Source organism: Falco naumanni, chromosome 4 (assembly GCF_017639655.2).
Source record: "Falco naumanni isolate bFalNau1 chromosome 4, bFalNau1.pat, whole genome shotgun sequence".
In the NCBI taxonomy this organism is placed as follows: Eukaryota; Metazoa; Chordata; class Aves; order Falconiformes; family Falconidae; genus Falco; species Falco naumanni.
In genome coordinates this window covers 21259237-21276968 of record NC_054057.1, presented here as the reverse complement: position 1 = coordinate 21276968, position 17732 = coordinate 21259237, and the positions used below count along the sequence as shown (strand labels likewise).

General features: G+C 36.6%; 1 protein-coding gene across 5 annotated transcripts in view; it reads left to right on the top strand.

Moving 5' to 3' along the window:
* The window catches only part of GOLGA4 (golgin A4), a 71834-nt gene extending 55323 nt beyond the window's left edge, over positions 1-16511 (top strand). For 4 of the 5 annotated variants that reach the window (XM_040591102.1, XM_040591101.1, XM_040591099.1 and 1 more), the window contains 8 exons: positions 80-193; positions 3670-3690; positions 3869-3937; positions 4555-4630; positions 5939-6042; positions 11094-11180; positions 13580-13643; positions 15767-16511. In XM_040591102.1, the coding sequence (XP_040447036.1) occupies positions 80-193; positions 3670-3690; positions 3869-3937; positions 4555-4630; positions 5939-6042; positions 11094-11180; positions 13580-13609 (501 nt within the window). In that variant the 3' untranslated portion in view covers positions 13610-13643; positions 15767-16511. The remainder of the gene's footprint in view (positions 1-79; positions 194-3669; positions 3691-3868; positions 3938-4554; positions 4631-5938; positions 6043-11093; positions 11181-13579; positions 13644-15766) is intronic. The other variant, XM_040591100.1, reaches the window with a different exon arrangement.
* The last annotated feature ends 1221 nt before the right edge of the window (positions 16512-17732 follow it).

Below are 17732 nucleotides of genomic sequence, written 5' to 3'. Positions count from 1 at the left end.
TCTGTCCACTGTAGTTAAGATTTTGAATGGTTAGATGATTAATTGTGTAAGTAGGGTTTTTTGCCCCTGTATTTTCAAGGCTCGTGAAGAGGAGATGACAGCAAAAGTTCATGAGTTACAAGCACAGCTAGAAAACTTGCAAAAGGAATACAAGCAAAGGCTGGCAGAAGAGGAGCGTTGGAACAGTGAAAAAGTGAGCTGGCACTAACATTTATTTTTATATGTTTAGGTGTGAAATGCTTAGTCTTCATAAAATTCTTTAGTTTGTTCTTAATTGTTTTAATTTATATATCTGGCCTTCACTTTCCCGTAAAGTTTCTATTCTTTTAGACATTAACTTCTTCAAATGTGAACCTCTTTAGGATCTGCAGTGTTTGATACTACGTTGTTTGAATGGCATGTTAAAAAGTCTGTTTGTGTTGTGGTTATTGGGGAGGGGAGGGTCCCTCTACATGTGTTCTTTATGTTTACTGGAAGCCCTTTAGAAGGAAAGGAAATCACATTGGGTCGTTTTTAGCATAATATTTTAAAATTCAAATTCCAAATGGCTCTGAAGTAGTGCCTTGAATATATCAATTATTGATAGAGAGGTCTTCATTGAAAGAAGACGGAGTATGTGCTTTTGTCTTTCTGAGACTATATTTTAGTTTGACGAATTCTTTGATGAAAATATTACTACTTACTATTACACTAAAAAGAGGAAAATTATATGAGGTATTGGGTCATTGGTGAGAGTTCATATTAACTTCATTTTTAATTTTTTTTATTTTGACAACAGGAAGCAATGGGGATACTAAATGTGTTTATTTGACACTACAAACTTACAGTACAAATTACCTCGCTGTCCTAATGTTTGTTTCTTCTGCCTTGCTTACAACACCCTTTATATTACTTTTATTAACTGTTCCATGACATGAGTGTTGCTTTCATAACAGGAAAAGAAGAAATACTTGTATCAAACTGCCGTGTATTTTTAATCAAGCCTTATCCACCCACTGATGACAATCTTGCATAAACTTAGTATCTGGAGGAAGATTCTTTAAGAATCTCCTGAACCCTAAAACATGATTCTGAAAAGTATGAAGAGTACTTTACCTTTAGGACTTACTTATTAACTGTTTCACTACTTACTTTGTTACAGAAGTTTTCTATAAATACAGGTAGTCATTTAGCATCATATTGTGCATGCATCTTCGGTATTACATATTCACTGATAGGTCGTGAAAGTTACATCAAATCTATATACCAGCAATGGTATTTGATGTATTTCTCAGTTCCTCCCAGAAGTGTATCGCACAGGTTTGCAATGGTAACATAGAGCTGTAAAATATTTGAATATTGCAAATATTACATCTCTACGTAAAGATGAATCTGCTTATAATAAACAAAATAAGGAGCTAATTTTGCCTGTCTCTGGAATCTTGTCCACAATTCTCTGCTCCTTGGTATTTCCATGGCAGACTTTGGGGATACTCAAAAGGAGTTTTTCCACTTGTGGTGGGTATAAACCAGCTGAGAGAACTCCATTGCTGGTAAATAGCTTTGTTTTAAAGAATAAATGATGTCTCATTTGAGGGGGAGGAAAACCAGGTTGTGTGGTAGTGCATGTACTGAAGCGCAGTTAAAGCATCCAGGTATGAAGTGATTACAGAATAACAATGGGATTTTTTGGTGAGTTTATGACAGTTAAATATACATGATTTTGCTGCCGTACAGGCATCAAGCTTTCTTAAGAAATTTTGAGAATTCCAACTAAATTCAAATACAGCAAACTGATAACAAGCTTTCTTTTGCACAGCTCTGATTTAACTGAATGTGAATTGCATATTTCATCCTATTCGCAATGGTGACTTAATCTCAAAACAACATTACTATTCTAGTAGTCTGACTGTGCTATTGAACATGCAGATAGCTCCTGGTACATCCTCCATTCCAGTCAAAGCTCAAATATTTGGACTGTTGTAAGTGGGCTTTCCACTTACTGTTTTGTCAGTATTTCAGTATTGGATTCTCACTCTTTGATGCAGTCTGTTCTGGGGTCAGGAGGTAGTTTTCCTTTTCCCCCCTTTAAAATTAAGAGGGTTAAGAAATTAAGAAATGTTCTTCTTAATGTCTTAACTTATCCATTGCCTGTCCTATATATATATATTTTTATATATATATATGAAACCAATTTTTCTATTTCCTGGTACAATAGCATACATTTAAAACTGATACAGTAGCATATATTTGCAACATGACAGAGCTAGACGAGAGAATTGGAGGGGGCCTGTGGACCTTGTCCACATACCTGAGCAGAAGTGTCCACACCTACATCTGGATTTCACATGTGCATTCTAATGCATTCTGTCATCTTAATTTGTCATGGTATTTTTTGGTGTGCCTTATTTCTCTTTTATTTTGTTGGTTTGTAACATTTTTTTCTCTCTTTTTTTATTTTTTTTTTTCCCTTAGTACTAGTAGTAAAACAACTCAGAAGTCTTCTGTTGACTATTAGCAACTTTTTGTGGGCAATTGATTTGTTTTCTAAATTTGGAGTCCCCTGGGTCACAGAAGTTTGTCTTACAAAACCTGCTGTGATGCTTGTTGTCAACCTAGGCCAAACATCGCACATAGCATGTCTGCTTTGACATGAAGCATAACTATACATTTGAACAGTATTTTTCTGACTGTGATAAACAGTTGGCAAATACTAACATCCTTAAGTGTTAGTGTTGGGATATACAAATGTCAGAAACTGTCTCTTCGTGAGAAAACAAGTGTGTGGTCAGATCAAGAATTGCACTTACAGGTTTGAGATCCATAGAGGAATGATTTTCCTCTGTATTCTATTATCAGAGTGTAGGAAAACCCACAGGTTTTACGAATCTACAGAGGTGGGGAATAGCTTCCCTTCTCAGCACAATTCCAAAGAGGCTCGGGAAGAAACAAGTGGTGTGTACCACTTCTGTGTTAAGGTTCAGGTTAACTTTGAAAAAAAAACAAAAAACCAACAAACAAACCAAAAAACACAAACCCCAAAACACACACAAAATACGTGATGTTAAAATTATTTTACAACCTTGAGCTATACCCATGAGTACTAGAGCATTATTTTCCTTAGAGCTGCAACAAGGAAAGACAGACATTTAAGCTTGAAATTGCTTCTGTACTTCATAAACATTGCTATCTTTGCAAGATGTAGAGCTCATGAAGCTCTTAATCTGAAGCTATTCTAAGATAAACGTTCAGATTTCCAAATGAAACTTGGAGAATTAAAGAAAAAGGTACAATATTGTGAGTAGTATTAATAGTTGTTAGGGTTTTCTGGCTTGTGCTTCATACTCATTCAGTTATCATTCATCTCCAATATGCATTTTGTAAAGACTTGGAAACACAAGGTTCTTGAAGTTATATTTATGATAATTGTCTTATGGAATCAAATGAGGCAGTTTAAATATCTAAACTTTATGTACTGTCAACACAAATAAGTTAAACTATTTATGGGACTATTTATACAAGTGTATGTGTGATTTGGTCATTTCAATGTGTATCATCCTTAGTTAACATACTGTCACAACTAGGAGATTGAAAAACGGTGATTTATTTCTTGTTTTACCCGTGTCCAGTACTTGATATACTCACTATTTTTCATACATTTTAATCTTAATTTTTTTGTTGTTTTTCTAGGTCACAATAACAGATCTTCAGGTAAGTCTTAAATTTTATTGATTTTGCTCTGTAGATAATTGTTTCACAGCAGTTTGAAAGCAGAAATAACACTCAGAAGTCTGTGTTTTAAAAGGAGAAAGAGGTTTATTGAAAAGGTGCCTATGATATATATCCTCAGCAGTTTCTTGATTGTTTCTGTATGTGACTGTTCTTTCAGGCACAGCTTGCACAGAAGACAACACTGGTCAATGACTCAAAACTGAAAGAGCAGGAGTTCAAAGAGCAGGTAAGAGTGCCGTTTGCACGAGTGAAAGGTGTTCTTGTTCAATACTTTGTCTTTGCAATATTTAGTTTGTTCAAGTGATGATGTAGCACATCTCCACAGAGACACTGTGGAAATAATAGGCATGTACAGTAGTTTTGACTCATACTTGCTCTCAGAAGATCTCTGTGTTTTCCAAAGTACTCCTCTAACCCCTGAGAATGAAAATATCATTGCTTGTGATACATGTTAGCAAAATGTTTGCATAGTGAAACTGAATGGTGCATTTCATGGATCTTTTTTTATATACTAAACCTTTTTTGATGTTAAGTACAATTTTTGTTATGTTTTCTTTTTTATGTATGTTTATGTGTATAAAATAGAGGAGTATATGTGTATATAAATATGTTAATATGCATAACATGCTATATTCTTATGTGTATATACACATGTAGACACATTTCCTTAAGTAGTTTAGGGATAAGTTTTTAATAACACAATTTTTAATGTTTTTCTTCCTTAAAAGGCAAATGTATTTCTCTTTCGTAGAGGGAGATGATGTTTAGCTGAAAACTGTTACAGTTATGCTTATTTTAGATGCTTGTGAGCACAGTTGATCATGTTGACTGTTCTGTATTTAGATTCATGTCCTGGAAGACCGTCTGAAAAATTATGAGAAGAATATGTATGTCACATCAGTTGGAACACCATATAGAGGTAAGTTCATATACATTTTTCATTTGTTTGGAAAATATGCTTTGGTTTAGACAATTCATTAAAATGTCAATCCCTTTAAAACACCTCTGTAATATTTTATGACATCCTTGTTTTATCTTGTCTGTTACAATAGAGCTGCTGTGTGATTTAAGATGGGCAAATCATACAGCATTTGTTTTATGCTTGTTTTTCTGTCATACAGGTAAAAGAGCTCTATATCAGAGTTCTAAAGCTTTCTCTATCCCTAGGGGGAGTGGTATAGGCAGTGGCACTTGAAAGTGAGTGGGGAGGAATTGTCCATTTGTCTTGGCTAATTAAATACACATTTTATGACACTTTAAAATTTTAACAATACAAATATTAGATTAGACGTTTCTTGTGTTACATGTCTGGGCATTTCTCTTCTTGTGATTAGAGTTCCTTTACAAGACTGCTTGCTCTGACACAGTAATAAATAAAATATCCAATTTCCGCCTGTAACCTTTGTGATATGTGTCCTTGAACGCATTTTTGGAGCTGAAAACCCCTGTGCATATCAGCCAAATAAGTCTCGTCGGTATTTGACTCGTGGTGAGTGTGAGGAATACAACACAACAGAGGGCACTGTCCACATGCCTCAAACGCTGACAGGCGTGGGGCATCACCTGTCTCCCCAGGAAGCCTGTCCCAGGGTCTGACCACACTCACACTAAAGAGATGTTTCGTCATGCCAAGTCCAAACCTCCCCTGATGGATGCAGCTTTGAACCATTCCCACACGCCCTGGCAGTGGGTTCCAGGGAGCAGAGCTCAGCACGTCCCTCTCCACCTCCCTCCTCAGGCAGCTGCAGAGAGCGGTGAGGTCGCCCCTCAGCCTCCTTCCCTCCAAACTAGACAAACCCCATGTCCCCAGCCGCTCCTCAGAGGCCATGCCTTCCAGCCCCTGCACCAGCTTGGGTGCCTCCCTGGGATGCAGACAAGGACCTTCACAGCCTTTATGAATGGCGGGGCCCAGAACCGCACACAGCACCCAAGGTGAGGCTGCACCAGCGCTAAAGACAGCGGGATAACCACGACTTGTGACCGGCTGGCTATGCTGTGTTTGATGCACCCCAGGGTGGGGGTTTGCCCCCTTGGCTGCCAGGGCACACTGCTGGCTGCTGCTGAGTCTCCTGGCAAACAGCAGCTCCAAACCTCTTTGCAACTGCTATTTCTCTGTCCCAGGTGCAGAATCTGGCATTTGTTCTTGTTCATTGTCATGCCATTGGTGAAACTTAGATTCATGAGACTGACTGTCAGTATAAATATTCTCTTATTTTTGTTTACACAGATGGAAACCTTCACCATACCGACGTTTCCCTCTTTGGGGAGCCTACTGAGTTTGAATACTTGAGGAAAGTGCTCTTTGAATATATGATGGGTCGTGAAACTAAGGTATGGAAATTTGTATATATGTTTGACATGTGATTCAGGTTAGAATACAGGTTAAGATCCTTGCACTGTAGATTTGAAGTACCATGTGTTTGTGATTCGTTATATCCTGTTAATTACTGACAGAGGGTTTAATAGGCTTTCATGTTTTTTTTTCCCCGAAGAGGCATGATCTGTATCTTAAAAACTTTTTCGGTATACTATTATAATTGGCAGGGGGAAGGGGGGTTGTCATTCTGTCACTGATGTACCTGTGAAGACAAAAGCCTTTATAGGTAGGTGTGTATTTATTGGATAAAGTCCTGTTGTTGGTGAAGCTTAATGTACTGTGAAAGCTGGTATGTACAGCATTAGCGAAAGTGCTCTTTTGATGTCATCTTAACACAAAGATGGTAGGTAACTGGGATTAAATAAAAGTTTGTCAGTAGCTCTGAAGATGTTGAAACACCTATTTAATTGTTGCTTAAAAATGTTCCATAGGGCTCCCAAATCTATAAACCTTCTCTAGGTAGTGTTAATTTACTCTTAAAAGTAGTGAAAAAATGCACAGTAGGCTTCTTGTATGTTGCAAGCTTGTGAAATCATTCTTAAGTTGGAATTTTACAAGCTTGTAACAATACTGATGCTTAGAAACTGACCAGGTTCAAAAGGAGTATGTCATAACACAAACATTTTTCTTGGATGGTAAGTGCTATGTGGCTGAATTTTTTCTATTTGTTTTGTTTCTCCTCCTGGAGTTCTTCCATTCTTTCTTGCCCTGCTTTCAACTTGGACTACTATTAAGCAAAGGGGTTTTGTGGCGGTTTCTATGTTAATTAGCATTGTTCTCATTATCCTCTGTACAGAATGAAACTTAGTCTGTGCAGGACATCTTGTTCTTATAGGATTCCTCTTTTTCTTTTTATCCCATTTTTCACTTTGATATTAATTCCTTTTTTATTAAAAATACAAATCCCTGATCCAGAAAACCCAGAATCACTATTTACCTTCTGATCACAAGCCTGTGGCTCATCGGATGACACTCCTACTTTTAAGAACAAACAAGTGAAATCATTGAAGAAAAACACGTACATTACTGGATGTTATGATTTTGAATTGTAAGGGACTTAGACGAGTGAATGCAAAAAAATGTCAGCAATATTTCAGCTTCAAACAAGTCTTGAGACAGCTGCAGACGACTACTGCAGATAACTGATGGACGTAGCAGATTTGCATTCAAGAAAATCTTATCTAAAACATCTTTTTCACACATTAAGGCTGTTTCTTACTGATCTTCAAAACATTACTATACGTGCCTCAAAACTTTGGATTATCTAGTTGTGAGGATATTCTTTTTCCTTTTTATCAGTGATGTACTAAAATTTGCACTTGATTTCTTCAATAACAGCAACAAACAGCAGTGTTAAACTAAATTGACTTTAGCTCTCTTCTGTCTGTGCATAATCAAATGCTTTGATTAAAAGCTTTGTGAATAAATACGCATAACAAAATTTATGGTTTTATGCATTTATATTTATGTATGTGTTTGTAGACATAGATATGTGATTATTTACCCTGGAGATTACATTGTATTTAACCAGAAGATGCCATTGCAACATTGCCTGCACACTGGCTCCTAAAAAACGATGAATAGTGGGAGGAGAAAAAATGAATCAGAAAAGATACATTCCTATGATAACTTGAGAAGACATTGTTTGACAGTTGAGGTGATTGAAAAGGGAAGTGTATAAGCAAACAACCAGCAGAAATAATTGTCCAAGGACTGCAGTGTTTAGCTTTGGGAAGTTAAATGTAGATAGTTAAGGGAGAATGACAAGTGTTGTTCAAATTGAATGTGTTTGTATTTCTCTCTATTGTATGTTTATACTAATTTGATTACCTCTTAGCAATTTTTAATTGGTATTGTCTAGTCCTCTATTATTAGATGGTCAAGGCTGTAGCTGAACTGGTATTTACTAGTGGAAAATTAAAATGGAATGAAGGCTGGCATTTTTACTAAACATGAAGATACTTTGGTCTCTTCACTTTTGCTTCAATAAGTACTTCCCAGCTGACTTCATCTGCTGGTTTTCTTTCAACCATTAGATGTGTTGCTGGAAGACACTGAGCTTAGTGTCTGCTCTCATAGGGATTGTATAATATAATCACAAAATTTACTGAGTTGTGTCTTGAAAACTGGTTTCATGCTGCTGCACTGGAAAATCATGAGCAATGACAATGTGATTGATAAAATCAATACACAATCTAAGTGTGTTAGTAAAGTATTAACATACATTTTTTACTTTTTCCACAACACAGTCCTCAAGTTAAGAGGTCTGTATCGAGATTTACCTCCTCAGTACAGACATACCTTTCTCTCAGCTTTTGCTTTCTTGGACCAGACAAAGCAAATTTTTCTAATTTTCTCTTGTAATATCATTCAGGTGGCCTTTCTCTGTGCATTTCTCCCTTTATGGTGCAAATATATATGCCACGTCTTGAAGGTGGTTCAGCATTGGAGTTAGTGATCTCTATAGACATAATTTTTCCTTTATTGAACGTAGTTCAGAAGAATCTGTGCGAACTGTCTAGAGTGGATTGCCATTTATGCAGCCTGGTAAATTATCCTGGGATTGTATTAAGTAGAGACATTAATGAATGTATCAGTTGTATTACAGCAGTAGAGGCAGAGGAGAAATGTTGATAGTGGCTCAGTATTTAAAAGTCAGGAATTCTGGTCCTAATGTGTAACCTGCCCTATCACATCCTTTGTAAACTGTTTGACCACTGTGTGCATGTCTTCACTGGGGGATTTTACGGGCTTGCCCTCCCATCCAACTTTTTATTTTTTGCCTCTTCCTTGACAGGATATATGAAATGAGATTGCCAGCTTTTTTCTAAGCATGCACTTTGTTCAGAATGTTTGAACCTGGAATGGTATATACACTACCAGGTGAAAGAAAACAATATTTTCTACAGACACGTGAACAGTTTTACTGTCCAGCTGTACTGCATACTGAATCTTAAGTCTCACAGAAATCCTAGATGTTGTACTTGTAAATTCACTGTGCTGTTTGGAGGTGCTCATTGTGCTCTGAGGCCAGAAAATCAGTCCAAGTTTTGTATGTCTGTAGTAAATGTGTGTGTTGATACAGCTAGGTGCGTGGAACAATGTAATGGAATACATGTGTCGGAAATCGTAAATTTATGCAGATCTTTTTCTGGCACCTTGACACGCTCTAGTGCATTGCAGAAAAACAAGGGGTATAAAACAAAAGGTAAAACTTTGATTTTGGAGTTTCTGCCTTTGACCAGCAGATCTTGAATTGTGAAGGGGGCTGATCATTGTCATTGTAAAAATATTATTTTCAGAGATTTCATATTTAAACACATCAACCTCGTAGAAAGAAATGGGAATGCCAACTCATCTCTTAAAGCAGAACTAGTTGTTACGTTTGGGAAAGCCCTAGGGTCTTTCCATAGGTAGATACAGAGATGCACAGAAAGGAACGTATGTGTGTCTACTCACAGACTTAAAGAGTTACTAGGGATTTTTTAGTGGCAGAACAGACTATTAGAGTGATAAGGTCAGCCTATATTAAACATAATATCCTAAGTTCTGCGATCCTTGTAACTTTGATTTATAACTATGCAACTGTGAATAGTGTTGAATAATTCTGCTTCAGAAATCTCCCTTGTGACATCAAAAACTTGGAGAATTTCAAGTCATTGCTAGTGGTAAATTACAAAATTGATGTTTTCAGGAAAGAAGGTTTTAGATAGCCCCTATTTAAGTTGGCACTTACATATCTATGCTTTCACGGAGTACCTGCAAGTGTTAGCTGGTTTTTCTTTAAAATTTGCATGCCATTGTGTCCTGTAGAAAATGGTTGAGAGGACTTCCTTGATAGCACTGTCAAAATGAGTTTGAATAGATTGTAAGCTCGGTGCTTTCTAATTGTTTAGCCCTAAATAAATGTGATGAGGCTTTTGGCAAAAGAAATTATTAAAGTGCGATGTTAGTCTGTAGCATTGAGCACATTCCTTTGTATATCTGGGAACTGCAGTAGAGGCATTCCTACTTAATTATAGGAACTATTGGTACGTTAATGTTTTTGAGCTGAAAGTGTTCAATGGGGTTTAGTTTCTTTTGCTTTCACTTGGTTTCTATCCCTAATTAATTTATATACTAAAACAATTGTTGCACATTAAAGCTTTACCTCTCCATTTTAAGCTGCAGTCATTTTTGTCCTAGGACTGCTTTGTTGCTGCAGCCTCCCTCTTCATTCCACATGTGAGACTGGTAATAAACAGCAGACACTGAGAGGAGCAATCTTATCTCATCCACATTCTTTAAGAGCAGCAGTTACTGCTTCTGTAGCTATCACCTTGGTGCTGAGCTGCACTGCAGCTGTTTGACCTTTCCTGCAAAAGTCACCTGGACCTTGTTTTGTGCCTTTTGGAGTTTCCCACTCATCTGTTTATAAAATGGAAATAATAATCATTGCCTGTTTTGCACAGAGATTTGTTACTCTTGCATCTTCTGTCTGAAGATGTTTAAATGTTCACTATTTAAATATGGGGTTACTGTATACCTGCTAAAAATATTTACACAACTGGAGTTCCACATCTGACATTTAGATCCACTTTCTCAGTGTTTCATTTTTTTACAAAACATTCGGATGGTGCAAATATAGTTGAATCCGTATAGTTGAATCGCTCTCAGGTGCCATTCACCTGAAATGTGCTTTTCAGAAAGGCCACGCTGAGAACAAATGTGGTAGGAGCAGTATTTGTAACAGCACATTGTCTTATTAATGGACCAGTTGTTAGAGCATGGATAACACAGAGCTTACAACTTACATAGTCTTACAGTAGCTGGAGTTTGGGACAATGTGAAATGAAGACGCTTCATGGTTTTCATGTAATTCCCATAATGTCATGCATATACAATGTAATTACTCATTTGACATTACTGAAAATAGTATCCAGTCTTCTTAAATGAAATGCGTTTTAAAATATTACAAAGCATTTTAGTGCTTTGTATTACTTAAAGAATACCTGTTTCTTTTTAGACAATGGCCAAGGTTATAACAACAGTGCTGAAATTCCCAGCAGATCAGACTCAGAAGATACTAGAACGAGAAGATGCTCGACCGTTGGTAAGTCATATAAGTAAACCAAGTTTATGCAAGAGGTTAGGTTGCAAGAATAAGGAAATAGAAACTTTCTTTTAAGTCTGCTTTTCCCTGTGTCCACATTCAAGAGAACTCCTTTTCTTCCTCCTTTCCTCTTCTTCAGTGGGATGTTAAATTCCAGCTGTAGGTTTGAGTATATAGCAAAAATGAGAAAAAAAGCAAGCATATTTTCTTATCTAGTATTTCTTATCATCATTGAAGCTATGTTTCTGATAACTGTGCATACAACAGCACAAAGCAGGTTCAGTTGTCACTGCTATTCTGCAGATTCATTTTCTAATCAAAAAATGAATCTGACACAAAATTAGTTTCTTCAATTCAGAAGTTTCTGTGGAGTCATACCAGTTTTCTTGAAAAATATCTTGAGATGTTTTTCAGCCATGAGATAAAATCTATAGCAAAACTAAGAGCCATTTGGCTTGTAGAATAGAAAACTGATTACCTCAGTCACCTGGGATACGTGTGTTTGAAGTGGGATATATACACTTACGTCTTAAGTGACTATCCTAACAAGATTGGGGTTTTGTGGTTGTCTTTTTTAAGAGCCTGCTTTATTTTTGTACTTAAAAAACATCAAAATACATCAGGTTCAGTCTGGGTCAGAACAGGTCAAAAAAAAGTGTCTTAAAGACTTTGGTTTTGTTTCAATACACTTCTTATTATGTGACAGTTGCTTGTTATTTACCAGCTGGTCTATTTACCAGAAAGGCGAATTTGTGTTTGAGAAACGGACCCAAAAGAGAGGAAGAATATACAAGTACAAACATTTCTTTGGTATTATTATTTTATGTATTGGAGCTATTTTTCATTAAGGTAAAAACTGCAGTAATAATCTTCTCTACATTGTATCTGGAGTCAAATCCCTCTCTTTGTGGGTCAGCTGAGTGAAATATTTAGGAATTAAAGTAAGAGGAAGAATTGCGTTCTATTTCTTTCACCGGCCTTGAATATATATTTATTTAGCACTTGCAGAAACAGAATAAAATAAAAATTCTAACATTTCAGCTGAAGTGGTTACATTAAAGTCCTTTTGATCCATTGTAACAAATTTAAAAAAAAAAATCTGCTATTTCTTCCGCTTGAAATACCAGCTTTGAGGAAAGTGTTAATACTTCAGTGTTTCCCCGTACACTCAGTCAGTTTGAGTGTCTTGCAATCTTAAATATTTAAAATAATTTTAGAATTATATAAATGCTGATAGTACTGCAGCTCCAATAACTGTCATGCATCCCAGACATGATTTTCTGTTGATGCTCTCTCTTTCTGACCTTCAAGTAGAAAGCTGGTTTTTTTTGGTTTGTTTTTTTTAAAAGGCAAGCTAGAATACTATCTAGGAAACATTTTAAGTTCTCTGTTGGCCAAAAGTGAGGTTAGAGAGATGGACCTTATTTTGCAGTCTCTTCAGCTTACTGAAAACCTGGTCTTCCTAAAGCAGACATTCACAATTTCTGATACTAAATAAAATTCAAATTCATCCAACAAATTTTGGTCCTTGATATTTAAATTTTGGCTACAAGATACAGTGACATTTTTGCAGGCTCCAAGTGCTTTGATTGTTAAGAGTATTGTCATTCAAAGAGCTTCATGTCCTGATGGAAAACTTCTTGGGTTTCACGTAGCAGTCCCTTCCTGGCTCAGCTCCAGCCTAGGAATTTTCTCCTTTTGAAATTCACAAAGAGATTACATCGGACTTCTAATGGAAACTGAAATAATAGGGCATATTATGGAAGTTTTAGAAGTATTTTTTTTCTTTGCTTTCAAAGTTACAGAGTTTGTTTACTGAAGCACAAATTATTTTGGGGGCGATTCCTTTGTAATTCTCTTCAGGAGTAAAAAGTTGGAGGGGTCTTCATAAACTATTCAGTCAAAAAATATGCTTGATTTTTGGTTTTTACTAACATGGCAGTAGTGCATCTCCATGCTTAGTACTGAAGCGATGCTGATGTTTGAAAATATCCAGTATTTAGATCTCATGAGCAATAAAGTTCTGAACTACAATTTAAATATGCTTTGTCAACATAAATCTTTGTTGTTTCTGTATTTTAGTTTATAGCCAAAACATCTATAACTAATATTGTGTAAATTGTTCATTGACTAAATGTGTGTAGTACTAAGTATCTGTGAGTAACTGTTTACCCTCTTAGTGGGCATATGTTTAACAGGTTTTTGAAAACTTTTTAACCAATCCATAGGTCAATACATTGATCTAGCACGTTTATCACCTTCACTAATCTAGCATTTTTTACGTAGTTATTGTGATCTAACTACAGCAGTCTCATCCATAGGCAGTAGATGTCCACAGAGTTCTCATCTACACTGTTAACCAAGTAGTCCAATAAGCTGTTTTCTTCCTGGCTTTGTAGTTTGCCTCACCTCGCAGTGGTATCTTCTGAATATCCCATCAGTCTGTGCTTAGTTAGCATGTGGGTGAGTGAAGCCTAATACATACTTGTTTTATTTAAAGATTAAACTTGTAGTCTGAGATTAATTGTTCTTCTGCCTTTTTTTTTCTTGCCTGCTTCTTTTTGTTTAAAAAAAATAAAATTTTTTGTTCTGCATGTGTATGATAACTTTGTCCTACTCTTAATCATGTTTTGTTTTAAAAAGCCAAGTTTAAAAATGGTAAACAGATTCAAAACCAATCTTTCAGAGTTATAAGCATAATTTCAAATGTTGGTTGAGCTACAGAGATTTATTTTTTTTTGGTAGGAAAAAAACCAAATCAGATTTTAAATCAATTAATATGTAATTGAATTTTATTGTGCTTGGCTTAGTTTTGTCTTTTTTCACTTTCTGGGCATCTTTTTTGAATAAGCAAATAAATCATATTTATGGGACATACATACTGTATTGCCTGAAATGAATTATTATATCTAAAACATAAGAGAACGGATTATTCTAATAAACAATTGATGAAACATTTTTTTAGAGGAATTTGGGTATGGTTGCATTTAAACGTCAGTACCTTTCCAAATCATAGTATGTGGTATCAAGAGAAGCTAGAGCAGAGAGATCAGGAAGAAAAATGTGGGGAGCTTTACGCACTCAGTTTATTGTGTGCTTTTTCAGGTGTTATTAAGCTACTTCCATTATGAATCTGTAACGCTATTTGTAGCGTTACGGAAAAGAAACAGCTGATTTAGGCCTAAAGATGCAGGTTGCATCAGACTAGCCGAGCTAAACAAGCAACACACGAGCAACAGCAGTTGAGAGAGGAGGGCTGTGGAAATACAAAGGTAAAACTTGATAAGTTTATAAAAAACTTGATAATTTGAGTCATTAGTGGTGCATGATATTTAATAAACTCTTCAGATGAATTCTACAGGGGTAAGGTCAGCCCAGCTTTTCTTTTCCTACTTTGCAACTGGAAACCTTTGCACAGTTGCCGGGAAGCGATTCAGGGGGTGTTAAGCAATCGCTGTCTGTCAGCTGAAATGCCTTGCGGTCGGCACGCACCACTGCTGGGGCAAGATGGAGCAAAATGGATTAACTGCGGTGGTTTCCATTGCCGGTTATCACGATGCAGTAGACAGGCTATCTTTCTCTCTTGCAGCCATGCAAATTTAGCCTTCAGTACAGAATAATATCTGTTTCAAAGGAAAAAATCTCCTCATCTTAGCAAGCAGTCATGGTTTCCACTTGATTTTGTGTTCTTTTGAACTTTTGAATACAATAGCGGATGCACTTTATTGCACTTAAAGCGCAATAGAGTTTGGACTGTTTGCCTCCTAGCCTTGATCACTTCTTGACAAAATCAGCAACTGTTTTTTCTAGCCCTCTGTTCAAAATAAGTGAACTGTTGGTAATGATAGGGCAAAGCTATTTACAACACTGCTGCAGAAAGCATGTTTGGAACTTAAGTTTGCATCATGCTGTCCGTAGTGCTCGTGTAAAAAGTTCAGGTGTTCTCAGCTGCATTTGAAACATATCACAGAAGGGCTTGATTTTGACCCTAATGTCAGCTGTTTCCTGTTACACTTTCATAACTTAAGCTAATATGTATGGAAACCTCAGACTTCATTATTGGATTGTAGTTTCTTACTGTATCCCAAATATTTTTGGTGACTTATGTCAGTAGATAGTCAGCAAATGGGATAATAATCTTGCATGTATATAACTGAGAAATTTAGATTATGCTAACTTCAAAGCAGTAAGTATTTGCCTGGTAGAGGAGGCTTTTTGCTAGCCCCAGAATTTTACTTCATCGTTTCAATTTTGATGATAAGCCTCAGGCAGAGAGGACATTGTTGGTTTTCATTGGGTTAAGATGCAACAGTATGGTAGACTGTCTATTTCCAGTGAGACTCTGGACTGTTTTTGTACAGATTATTTTATTTTCATCACAGTTTCTCAACTGTTTTGCAGATACTGGAATGGAATTACTTGCTCAAGATCAGTTAATAATTTGGCAATTTGACTTAGCTGAAATTCTCCATCTCCTATTCCTATCAATAAACAGTAATGTCGTCATGATTTTAATATTAAATGCTTCTAAGTTGCTCTCAATAATGTCACATTTGTTCATTTGTTCTAACTTTTCCTTCTTCCAGTCATGGCTACGACCATCTTGAAGAAATTGCGATGAGAATGTCTCATGACACTGCTGCTTAGAAGTATGTTTATATCTCTGTTGTTGTCCCTTGAGAAGGGACAAGAAGAAAAGCTATTATTCACGGTCACAAATGGAATAGCAAGAACCAAAAATCAGTGACACCTTTGGACCATGAATATAGATAAAACTGCCTTGACAAGAAACGCTAATCAGGGGTTATTTGGTGATGAGTCTTTTTTTCTCTTCTATTGAACACTGTCTTCTATTTTGTGTTAAAGGTTATTTTTTTAAAGGAGAGAAAAGACTTTATCCTAGGAAGGAATTGCCCACTACTGTATCTCTATACAGGCTTTACTGGGTGTTTTTTAAGAGTTGAAATAAATGGTTTGTTTCTTCTATTTATTTTTTTATTTTTGAATGAATTGTGCAATACATTTTTGGATGGGTAGCGGTTGAGGTGATTTTCCTGATGAACTAGGCACTCTTGATGACTACTCTTTCCCAATCTGATCTTACGATTGTTTGCTAAAGGTCACTTCTATATGCTTTTGCCTACAATAAATCCAAATTGCAGTACCTCATTTGTTTACTCCTAGCTTTTGTACTTATATTTTCTGGATAAAAAGTACGTTACTGTAAATTGTAAATACTTAATACATAACTGTATCATATGCTGATCTGTGACTGTTGACAGGACTAATCTGACAAGAGCTGAGATGAAATAAAGTTTATTTACTGTATAATTTTGGAACTTCCTTGGGGTGACTTTTTCTTTTGAACGGATCCACCGGTTTTGTTCTTATTCCTGTTTGAGACATCCTTTGCTGAGAAATTTCCAGGCTGAAATCCCTCTCATAAGAAGAGCTATTCGGGTACATTGAACTGTAAGAAGTCAGTGGAGACCTTCAAATTTTCAAGTGGTCACAACCTGTGGAACAGACACATGGTGAGCTGAAAAGCTGGTGTGAGAATATAGCGAGTAGGGAAGTTTGCTTTGTAAAAGTTTTGAATTATCTATTTTTGTTCTTTTAAGTAATGCCTGCCTGGTCATTTTGGCATGTAAGTTGTGTTCCTCTGAAGCGATATGCAAGTATGGATGAACTGAACTCGTTCTCCACCTACTTTGATATTTATCAGTAACTGTCATCTGTACTGCATGTGCTCATTTGGCAGGATGGTTCAAGGTGATCAGTCCTCCATGAAGGTAAGTTTTAGAAGTTTTATAGGAGCAGCAATCCTCTGAATAGCTCATCTCTGAACATAAGCAGGCTGCCTAAATATACTGCCTGCCTGAAAGATTCTTCTGCGTACTGTTAGGAGGTGTTAGTTGCAGATAATGTCAGGCCTAGAACCTTCATCCTGCTACAAGGATGCTCAGTCGGTTCCTCTGGGTGCTGTCCTGTTAGCCAAGGATAATAGGGGGTCCTCCTGACTGCAGAAGCAGGTTTGGCTTGTGTGCAGTGGTCCAGAGTGACAGATTTGATTTGTTGTCCAGCTTCAGCTCTTGTGCCCAAGGGCACTACCCAGAATTTTCTATTTCTGTGTACCAAATTTCAGTATTTCTCACACAGTTGTCTAGATAATCTTAGCTTATCCTGTGATATTTGCGATTACCTCAACGTTGTTGGCATTTCAAGACTCTGCATCCCCAGTATTCACTTCTGATCACCTATGGAGTTCAGCCTTTTCTTCATAACTCTCCCATAACTGCCAATCTTTCCCCCATAACCACCTGTTAGATCCAGCAATTCCTCATAAACAACACTGCCCTTTTTATCAGCTTCTCAGACTGTTCCCTGTCAAGTTCAGCTATTTCGCTTGTCATGTCCAGTGGTTTTCCATGTCCTGTCCAGTTAGTTTACCCTCAGGTCAGGGCACAGAGAGCAGCCTAATATTTGAGTCCAAAACAATAAGTACACGCCAGTGACATGTAGGATGTTTGATACCGTTGGGTTTTGTTTTGG